General features: G+C 37.1%; 1 protein-coding gene across 1 annotated transcript; it reads left to right on the top strand.

The window, feature by feature from the left end:
- Positions 1-1,492: 1,492 nt before the first annotated feature.
- Positions 1,493-6,070, top strand: LOC124884557 (diablo IAP-binding mitochondrial protein-like). Its single transcript, XM_047392530.1, has 6 exons — positions 1,493-1,636; positions 1,898-2,027; positions 2,104-2,226; positions 5,191-5,301; positions 5,440-5,536; positions 5,755-6,070. The coding sequence occupies exons 1-6, from the start codon at positions 1,593-1,595 to the stop codon at positions 5,958-5,960; spliced, it is 711 nt and encodes a 236-aa protein (XP_047248486.1). The 5' UTR covers positions 1,493-1,592; the 3' UTR covers positions 5,961-6,070.
- The last annotated feature ends 5,469 nt before the right edge of the window (positions 6,071-11,539 follow it).

The following is an 11,539-nucleotide window of genomic DNA, read 5'->3' as shown; positions in this document are numbered from 1 at the left end:
AAATTAAATAAGTGTATTTGTGCTATTACAACCTGCCTTTATATAAAAAATCTACCTATACATATAAGTTTGTTTTATGTTTTGTTTTATTTCCTCTAAAGTTTCTATATTTATAGTCTGTATGCCGTGAGTGTGCGAAGCCCACATAAAATTCACTGTTTGTGCATACAATCTTGGCCAATAAAAGCTGATTCTGGATCAGAATAAACAGTAAAAGTGTCTTTGTTGATTTTAGGGTTTATGGCCTACTCATCTGAAATTTATTTCAGCCCAAACCCTCAAATGAAAATGTAATGAGAAGGTGGCTCACTTTTTATATATAGAAAAGGACAAATGATAGTAAGGGTCAAATATAAGAAATAATACTTTATTGTATTGTAGTCAACAAATTTGATAAATTAAGCTCACCTGATAAGGAATATTTGAGTTAAACCTTTTAACCCCTTGTTATAGCTGAATGATTTGTATACAAATATTTAAAACCTCAATATAGGAAGAGCCATTAATTCACTGTAGAATGATGCGAGTTTAGCACATACAAATTGAGCAAAAATGGTGTTCTTGCCCTCGGTGAAACATAATATATTAATTGAGGGTTTACATTAACATTAAAGTTTAAAGCTTTCTATCAGCTTGGGTTATCCCTCAGCTCTGGTTACCATTGAAAGTTGACTTCGACATGGATTTGACAGAAAGAACTTACTGAACATAATGTCTTGTTAAATCACCATACAGATAAATAGAACGTAAGGGAAAACAACACAGTTAGTCAGTCACCACAAGTGGGCAGCAGTGTTGAGTTTGTCCCATCAGAGAGGCAAGATGTGGAACCAACAACAGCAAAGTTACATAAACGTGTACACCAACGGATGAAGAAAAATGCTAGAAAATGTATCCAGAAATCTAGATTCTCTATGTGCTTTCAGCAGAATTTATATTAACTAGAAGGGACGGTCATTGTTTCAAAGGAACTTCTAAAAACTCAGTTTCTGACTACTGTATAGACTTCACATTTAGTCTTGATGAGAACAAATACTGATTTTAAATAATGGGTCACTATTGACATAAAACATTTTGTATTTTTTATAGATTTTAATGGGAATTGAAAACATAAAATAGCTGTTCTGTTAGTTGTATTGTTCTTAATAAACAAAAACACACACGTACAAACACAAGACTCAGTTATTAAATTCTTTTAATTTAAAAAAAGAAAACAATATTGTGTTTTTTTGTATTGTGCAGAAATTCGTTCTGCATAAGAACTTTATTTGTACTTAATCTTTATGTATTTCAAATTGCATAGCCTGCATCTAAAATTGAAACATGACCGAATGCCATCAATTTAAGCATCTAGTAATAATAACTCTGAACTTTATGGTTCTAATACACAAGTATATTTTTTCATTTTTTTTTTTTTTTTCTGTCTTTTGAGTTTATTTCATTTGTTAAAAGGCTCCCGTTACAAATAAAAACCACGGGATGGCGATAATGCGCCATTTATTCTTCAGCCCAATCCTGTAAAATAATCAGGAAGAAGACGGCGGAACATTTGATCCGTGGTAGGAAATAACCTTTTATTTTGGCGGACCAACATGGCCGCGCTCTGGTGCAGGTTGCAGTGTCTCAGTTTCTTCAGGTTGGTCGTAATTACAGTTAGATAATGTGACACTATCATTATCTTGTTGTTTAACATATGAAATATATTTGATTTAATTTTTTTGGAAATATGAAATAGTAAAACGATGAATAACGAACAACGACCGGAGTTATTTTGTCGTCGGGATTGTCTTAATTTTCAGATTTGTTTCAGAGCCAGCCTGCGGGGAAACTCAATTAGTTTTTTTCTTCTTTCTTTCTGGGTTTATTTGTCTGCTTAAAACTACATTTTTCTGTTCAGGAGTTCTGTTCGGCTTCTGTTCAGGAAAAATCCTGCTAATCGGAAATCCCACAATTGGACAAGTGTCCTGTACTCAGGTTTGGCAGCTTTAGCAGTGGGCGGTAGACTGTGTGCTGTACCTTTTAAACAGGTGAGTCGGACAGCCGTAGATGAGCAAATCTGAAGGCTTCAGCTGCTGTAAACCCACCTAAATCCCCCTTCTGCAGGTTGAAAACCTCTCGCATGACTCGCTGGTCAGACGAGCAGCATCTCTGGTGACAGACAGCTCAAGCACTTTTCTCTCTCAGGTCACCTTGGCTCTTATTGATGCCGTCACTGAGTACGCAAAGGTATGGCTTTATTGTGACTACCCAGTGTTGCCAGGTGTACGATAATTATAGTATTAGTACGATAATTTTGCTCTATGTACGATGTACGATCAATATTCCTAAAAAAGGCTAAAAGTACGATAATTTGACCATTCCGTGAATGTGTGGTTGTAATCAGTCGTCATCAGCCTATCGCCAAAGTCTGTCGGAGTTTTTGTTTTTGTGAACCCTGAAGGCATCTTTGTCCGGATTCGGAAACAGATGCAGGAAATTCCAGCCAATCGTGCTTTTCTAAATGTGACCTACGTGTGACGTGAATGCGTTGGCCTCAGAACAACGGCAATGATTGGCTGAATAGTCCACTGCGCCCGCCCATGATTGAGAAAAGAAAAGAAGAAGAAGCAGAGCCCGACACTGTGGGGCTGCAGCTGTTGATAAATCCATTCCATATTGACGCCACAAAGCTGCGAGTGTCTGTTAGACGCTATTCAACACATCAACAGACTTGTTATTTTATTTTTATGTCTCTAGTACGATAATCCTACATTTCTCACCTGGTAACACTGTGACTACCATACCTCCTACATATTTTAATTGATTGATACTTTACATGTTGAGCTAAAACTCCCAATGGACCTTACGTAAAGTCAAACTGAAGGCAAATAGTTTTTATCCCCACTATAGTAAACTTCTGCTTCTTAGCAAGAACAGTCATTGGGATGGGAATTTTCCATTTGCATAATTTCAAGTTAAAACATAGTGGCACGTCTTCATGTTACATTCTTCTGAATATACAATGCCCTTCATAATTGTTGGTCTGGCCCAGGGGTCTTCAAACTTTACAATCCAAACAGCCAGTTTTGCCCTCAGTTCAGCTAAATAAAACCTGTTTAGAGCTGCAAACGTTACATGACCTTTTGAAAAAGGGAACTTATATTTTTTTAAATGTCTACTAAATGAAAAAAGAACCAGCAATTAATTTATATGTTTATGTTTTCAAATAAAGAAAAACACAAAACTTTAACAAAAAGAGGATGGATACATTTTCTTCGATGGGATGTTGATATTTGTGGAAAATAATGTTTAAAAAAGAGTGCATAGTTTCCAACCGGATGACAAGAAAAATATCTCTAAAAGTATTACTGGTACTTTTAGTGTCATTCTGTTGTAGAAATTAAATGCAATTATTCCATGAAAAACTGCTAAAACCTGCATTTTCATTATATCTATATAAAAAAAAAAAAAACATAAGTTTGACTTCACGGTACAGATTTTATACAATTGTCATTTCTTTTTAGGAACTGTAAAATAAGATGATGTAGGAACAGCATTGAAAATCTTTTTTGTCCAGCTTTCCAGCTCTGAGCTGTCATTAATGTTTATAGTGGTAGTAGAGGAGGCTTCACAATGCTGTGTGAGAGAGAACAAGGTTTTATCATTTTATAGCAAAGAAAAAATGGTTACCGAGTTCTAATTTTTTAAACTGGCTTTAGCATCTTATATTAGCCATTAGCATAGTTAGCAAAAAGTGTTGCTTTTGCACGCTCGGTCCCAGTCTATATGGGCCGCAGACATGTCTTGACATGTTATAGATACTATATTTTTGTTTTAATAAATAAATTTTTACAACAACTCTGTGCTCCTCAAAATAGATAAATAGAAGTCATGCCAGTTACACAGCAGGGAAACAGGAAGTGATGCCTTAGTTATTAAAAGTTCCTAAGCTCAACTTAAAAAGCGAAGTATAAACTAAAAGTTGCTTCATATAAATTCATTTTACCGGACTTGTTGGGAGTGGCCAGTAGCTTTGATACAGTAGATTTTGCAGAAACCAGAAAGAGTAATCATCGTTCCGAAGGCCCCTCTAATCATCTGCTGCAGCTAATGATTGTTTTCTTATTTTTACCTCAACATTAATAGTATCAATTTTGTGAAATTTATTTATTAATCTTAGATGTTTTTTCCCAATAAAATAAAATGTCTCTGTACAAAGTTTTTTTGTTTTTATCTCTGGCGTAACGAAGCAAACTGGTCTGGTCTGTAGATGAAAATATGGACTGGTTTTAAGATGCTCTGTCAGGGTTTTTTCCATCCTTCTAGCATACGTTCAATTATCTGACAGCTTTGCTGAATTGCCTTTAAATTATAAACACCCTGAAAATAAAAGACTCGTTCACATTCTGGACATTCAGCAGGTAATTCTTTGAGCAGAGATTCTTTGAAACACAGTTTGACATTTATGAAACGTTACCTTTTCTTTAGTTTACAGTTTGAAACATCATGGAAAAGTTACACCAAATCCTTTTTATTGCTTTCATTTTGTCCATGTTACAAGTCAAAAAGGTTAATGATCCAGTGGCAGCAGGCTGTTTGTCCACAGCCTTGAGGGGAGTCTGTCTTTTCTGAAATGTACCGGGATCTCTTATTTTCCAATGAATTGAATTTGAGTAATGTTGACTGTATGTTCGAAAGCACAGAAGAAAAGCTACCAATGAATCTGCAAGCACACCCGGTCTGTGTCAAGCTGCCTGTATTGACCGGCAGGAAGCAATGACTACATCTGCATAGATACAATTGTTTATTTACTTTGTTTCCAACACTGCTCCATATCAGAAAAAACAAAACAAGAAAAATCAGAGACAAAATGAAAGAGAAAATGAACCAAAAATGCTGAATATGTTCATTTTTATACAAATACAGAAATTATGTGACATGTTTACAGATGCCTGGAGAGTGGCTTGCATCAATTACGTTGTACTGTTACAGTTAAAGCCCTGATTATTATATTTTCTCATTAAAGCAAATGGCTCATTCGTGTGATCTCCACGAGTAATGCTGTTCCTGCTTATAGAAATACAGCAATAGTGCAGCTTTTAGGATCTTATTTACTTTACTAAGAAAGTCCTTAATGTCATAATTCTGTCTTCATAAGTTATCTTTGCTTTTGAGTATAAACTTGAAAATCTTCCACGTGCTTCCTCACAGGCTGTGCACACACTCATTGCCCTTCAAAGGCGGTATTTAGCCTCTTTGGGAAAACTGAGTCCAGCTGAAGAAGATGCGATCTGGCAGGTGATCATTAGCCAACGTGCAGAGGTCAGTCTCTGTGTTCCTTTTACATTAAAGTGTTTCTTATACATGTTTTTTTTTTTTTTTGTCCCAACTAGAAACCTAAAATCAGCGCAGGTAGTTCTAACTCTGTTTGCATCTGACTATAGTTCTATGTTATGGCAGGTTAACCACAGACAAGATGAACTGAAACGCTTTGAGTTGACCTGGGCCACCTCAGTAAGGCTGTGTGAGACAGCGGCAGAGGCAGCATACATATCAGGTGTGCAACTGAAAGTCTCTGTGTTTTCGTCTGTTCGTTTTCATCTTTCATCACTTTGGACACTGGACAGATCATTTCCTGTCACTCTGTGTGTCTTTGGGAGAAAACACAAAGAAGATGATGGACAAAGCGGCCTGATAACGACTCCTTTTAATGTCTGAACTTGAGATGTTGTCGCGTCTTTGACCTTTGAGCATTTTGTACCTGTGTGTTCTCAGGAGCTGAGAATGCATCCATCATGATCAGGACAAACATTCAGTTGGCCCAGTCGCAAGTGGAGGAGGCGCAGAAACTCTCACTGGATGCAGAAAAGAAGCTGGCAGAGACTAAAGTTATGGAGGTCGAAAGGATGACGCAACACGCCGCCTCCCTTGAGAGCAATAATGATGAGGAAATACCTGAGGCCTACCTAAGAGAAGACTGAGAAACACAATTATCCGATAACTCATTTTGCTAGGGCATCTGGATTCTCGTTGGTGTGAGATAGTGAAAGTTAATTTTTTGTTCCAAAATAAAAAGAGAGCATAAAATTAATTGGATGTTTTTTTAGTATTTAAACAGAAAAGTTGCTTCATAATCCAGAAGTTTGTATTACCGTTTTGGTCTTTTCATGTTACTGATTTGATACTTCATCAGATCGCATACTGCTCTGATGAACTCTAGACTCTTAGGGTAATTTACCCGGCAGCAGTATGGATCTGAAGTCATTTTAATAATCATAACATACAATTATTTACAGAAAAGGTGTTTTTTGCCCTTTTGTTTAAACAGACTTACCTTTAAGCTTAAACAGGAAGTTTAGGTTGATAGCATTTAGTTTATTTCTAGCACCTATGCACTGTTGTTTATCCAAATCTAACTAAAATATATGTTTGCTGGCCACTTTATTAGGTACACTTGTTCAATGGAAACTATTCAAATGCTTTTTACATAAACATCTCTCAGATTTACAGAGGATAGTCCTAAAAATAGAAAATACAGGGTGAACAGCAGTTGTGTGGATGAAAATGCCTTGTTAATGTCAAAGGAGAATGTACAGACTAGTTTAAACTGATACAAAGGCAGCAGTGGGTTAGATAACGCTCATTGCAACCAGGATTTACTGGATACAATCCCTGACTACACATCAAGCTGGGCCTTGAAGCAGATGGGCTACAGCAGCAGAGGACCACATCACGAGTATCACTTCTGTTGGCTAAGAACAGAAAACTGAGGCTACAATTTACACTCATCAAGTTTTCCCAAATGTCTGATGAGTCCAAGTTTTAGCTGGGACCCCCAGATAGTACTGTTACAATTTGGTTTAAACACAGGTGGGAACACATGAATCCCACCTGGCATGTATCATGGGTTCAGGCTGGTGGTGTTGGTATAATGCTGTCGGGATATTGCTTTGTAACTCTTTGGGCTCCTTGGTACAAACTGAGCATCAGTTAAATGCAATAGCCTGCCTTAGCTATTACAGACCATTTCCCTTCCTTTTATGACCACACTGTACACATCTTCTGAAGGCTACTGCCAACAAGGATGGTGCACCATGGTCACAAAACAAGCTCGTTTCTTAAACAAGGCAATTAGTTCACTGTACAGATGCACAGCTCATGAACCTACATATCTGCATATGGTCATATCAATATGAACCAAAATCTATGGTAAATGTTTCTGAGATCTTGTTGAATCTATGCCATGAAGAATTAAGTTAATTCTGCTGGCAAAAGAGACCCAGTAACGGTAATCTGCACCTAGTAAATTGGCCATTGAGTGTTATTAGTTTCTGTTAAAGTGAGGCTGAATTTCATGCACCCATGTCACAGGGTTGCTAATGGATGGGCAGCCTGAAAGCTTTTCACATTTGGTCCAACTTAGTTTTAATTGGAAACAAATGACATGTATGAAATCTGTTATTGCCAATTTTGTGGAGGGAAAAATTCCCTCTGTTCATTTTGGGTGAATATTCTGTTTAAGTAATGGTTGGATCACACCACTGGTTGTGCAACATCTATGTCAGTCATTATCTTGTGAACATGTACTTTCATTGTTATGACTCAGCAACTGCAGCCAAAGTACAGTTGTATGCAAAAGTTTGAGCAATACATGGGAAATATTATGCCATGTATTGCCCCCAAAAGATATCCAGAGAAAAACATGACAGTTTTCCTCTTATATCTAAGCAGTTTCATTTGTCTTAATCGCTCAGATTGTTATTAGAGAAAAATAACTGCAGTCAAATGTTTTGGCATCCTGCACGTTTAGTGCTGAACACCACACCCTTTGGCAAGAATCACAGCTTGTAAGCACTTTTTGTTGGAGCAAAGAGTTTTTCAGCTCTTGTTTGGAAGGATTTTTCTGTAGATTGTTCTCCCCCAAATAGCTCTGGCTTCATTAAGAAGAGCTGCCTTGTATGAAGTTCTTCCTCCTGAGGTCGAACATTGTTTTTAATGATGTTTAGGTCTATGAAAGCACCTGTCCAGTCATCCACTGGAGTTTTAGTTTTCAGGATTCTTCAGATTTGACATTATCTTTAGTTGATAATAGCTGAAATCTCTCTTCGTAAAAAGTCTCCCATCTCACAAACTGCAACTTGATTCTAAAATGTAGTTTTTCCTGTCTAGCAACCTAACGGATGTCCTCTTTAAATTTGTAAAGAAATTTAGAAATGGTTCCCAAAACTGATAGTTCTACTAACTTGTTGACTTTATTTGTGCTAAAAGCACTGAAAATGAGAATTATTAATGAACCAAAATGTGTCTGAACTTACCTTTTTAAACAATGGCACAGAACAAGAAGCTGCCATAAAAAGATCTTTGGTCTGAGTTCTCTCAAAGTTTTAGTTTCTTGTCATTCCATTTTTGCGTAAATAGACGAGTCGTAGTTACGTTTATTTGCTCTTCTGTATTCACCTTAAAACATTTTTAAAAACACAGTTCACCTGCTTGATCTTCATACCTTTCTATTTCACTCAGCGTCCTTGCATTCACTGCAAATTACCCATGTCCTGACTCTCTCCCGAGCTTTTAGACTCTTTCTCCACCTCCCCTCCCTGTCGTCACTTCATCTGCAGCACCCAATCTTTCCACACATAGTAGGAAACAATCAGGTCTTCATCTGGGCAACATGAAGAACTGGATGTGTTATGTTTTTTTTTATTTTTATGTAAATTGCTTAATTACTGCAATAAAATATTTCCTTTGCAAAAACTGACATTTCTGCAGCTTAGGAAATCACATTAATACCAAATTATTTCACCTTCATGTGGCCGGTAAAAGGTAGTTTTAATTATTTAAATGAATTATAGCATTTTACATATTTTTCCAGTCAAAAAGTTATTATATTCTGTAGAAAAAAATAACTAAATATAAAAGTGGTTGGCCAAAGTATCCATACCTCTTTAATGTATTGACCTTTTGTTATATTACTATCAGAAGATCAATGCATTTTATTTGACACCATGTGTTGCATAACTGTAAAGTAAAAGAGAAAGGATGCATGCTTAATCATTTTATCAAAGGTTTTTACAGAAAAAAAAAACTAAATGGTAAGGCAAATATGCAAATCGCTATATAGGAGGTGAAAAACTAACATTGCACATCATCCTGAACACACCATCCCCAGATGACACATGGTGGTGGCAGCATCATGCTGTGGGGATGCCTTTCTTCAGCAGGAACAGGGAAACTGGTGAGAGCTGATGGCAATATGAATAGAGCTAAATACAGGTCAATCCGGGAAGAGGTGGTTCACCTTCAAACAGGACAGCGACCAGAACTACAATAGCAAGGTTTAGATCCCTGAACTGCTGGTATTTGGGCTGCCTTTAGTAGTACTCAGAATAAATAACAATAGTTATTATTAATGGAGGGCACTTGTATTGTGAAACACAACTTAAACAGGTTTCAGTTCCGAGCTGGAAAACCAATGGGATTTGTTTTTAAACATGCTCAATGGCCAGGCTAACTGCTATTAGCAATACAAGTTAATAATAATGCATATCTCTGTATTTTATTTACTTCTGAAACAAGTTTTTCTCCAAAGAAGGTTATACAGAACTGTGTGACTGATTTATATGAATACAAATTACCAGAAGAGCAAAAACTCTTGCAGGCAGCCATATTGAATTTTCTTATTTCTAACAACCTCTAGAAATAATCTTTATTTTAGAAAGTTGAATAAAGATGGTGATGTTTGGAAAACCACGATTCACTTAGGTGGTACTTGTTACAAAACGTTTGATAACCACTGGTTTAGATCAAAGTTTAATCATGTGTTTGAACGCCCCAGCCTGAGCCAGGCCTCAATCCAAATAAGAGTATGTGACATACCACCCCAGACATTTTGAAAACTGCGTTCCTTTCACTTTCAAATTATGCGTTAATTTCTGTTGGTCCATCATGTAAAATTCATAGATATATTCATCTATGTGACTATTATGCTATAGAATTTGAAAATGTTAAAAGACTATGAATACTTTAGCAGGACACTGTACTATTCCTGTTACCCATTCTTTTTACCTTAACATTTGCTCCAGCAGATGGCGCTCTAAATTCATTCTGATACTTTTTCAGTTAAACATTGTTCATTTTATTAACTGCAGTTTGTTTTGTACCATGTATCAACATGTATTTCTCTTTTTTTAACTGTCACCCCACTGCATCTGAATAACTGGTGTTGAAGGGATAAAATGCGAGCTACAGATCAGTAGAGATCACTTACTAAAACGAGTGTATGTTGTACTCTTGTGCAAATAAAAACACTTGCATGTGGCATTTTGGCTCTAATTGTATAGCCTTCAAGCTAAAATCTTGACAATGCATTCTTGTCACCATCGGTTTCTGGGTGCACATTCTAAAAAAAATGCCTTCTACCATATTATTTTAAAATACATACTTAATATAAGCAACATTTTTCATTTTTTATTCTTCAGTACTGTGGATGTGCTCTTTATCAGGTATGCTGTATTAATTGACTTCACACATACCCTCTATAGGTCAATGTGTACTGCAGTGGGTCATTTCAGTGCAAGCTCGTTATGGGAAAAAACCTACGTGGAGCTGCAAACAGAAGTGTGTAGCGTCAGCAGTTAGGTGACCTCTCCGTGCCGTAGACGCCCAAGCTTTGGCAGGGGATGGAACCGTGAGTTTGGCTACAGGAAACAGGAGGACAGGGTTGGGGAGGGTTCGAGGTGTGTGACAACTGGCTCACCAGTGTGAGTACTGAGGAATGCTGTTGTTTAACAAAGACTGTTTTCACAGACCGTGAAAACCAAACGTCCCAGACAGCCTGTGTTGTGTGGATGTGCAACCGCTGGTCACAAGGGAGTTTGTGCCAATGTTGTCTCGCCATGAAGGAACTTTTTTCTTATTTGCAGCACAAAACCTCCAGAGAGGAAATCACAATTACAAAGGTTATGCACCATAAATGCTTTTAGGCTATTTACTGCCACAGAGGAGGTTAAGATATTTATGAATCATTATGCTGTTGTGCAAGAGGTGTAAAATAAGACTCAGTGAAACAGTTTCACATTTAGGACAGTAAATGTTTGGTGGTAGCAAAAAAGTGCATGAATGATTAGCTCACAATGACACCACTCTTCCTGTTGCACCATTGTTACCAGTTCAATGTGAAGGGACCCAGGAGGTAAGATTGATTAACAAAAGGGCAGCATTTTCACCTGGGTATTTATAGCTCTTTGAGGATATAAATAAGTCACCATAGGATATAAAAGCATGGTGGCATATCACAGGCCATGCTTTTATCACACTGAAGCCAAACTGCAGAGCAAAAAGAGGTTTCCATGTCTTATAATGGGAACTCAAAGCAAAGATGGTGCAAGCGGACGTCAAAGAAAACGAAAACTGGTGACTGGATGCAAGGGAGCCACATTGAGACAAGCATTTCTGCTTATCTTCACTGAATAAATATGATGTCCGTCTCAAACTGCTGAGGGAGCAAGTTTAACACTTCAGGCCTCAGCGCATGATAATAACACTGCTGCACGCCGCGCTG

The sequence above is a fragment of the Girardinichthys multiradiatus genome, chromosome 18 (genome assembly GCF_021462225.1).
Source record: "Girardinichthys multiradiatus isolate DD_20200921_A chromosome 18, DD_fGirMul_XY1, whole genome shotgun sequence".
In the NCBI taxonomy this organism is placed as follows: Eukaryota; Metazoa; Chordata; class Actinopteri; order Cyprinodontiformes; family Goodeidae; genus Girardinichthys; species Girardinichthys multiradiatus.
This window is presented reverse-complemented; position numbering and strand designations above follow the sequence as displayed.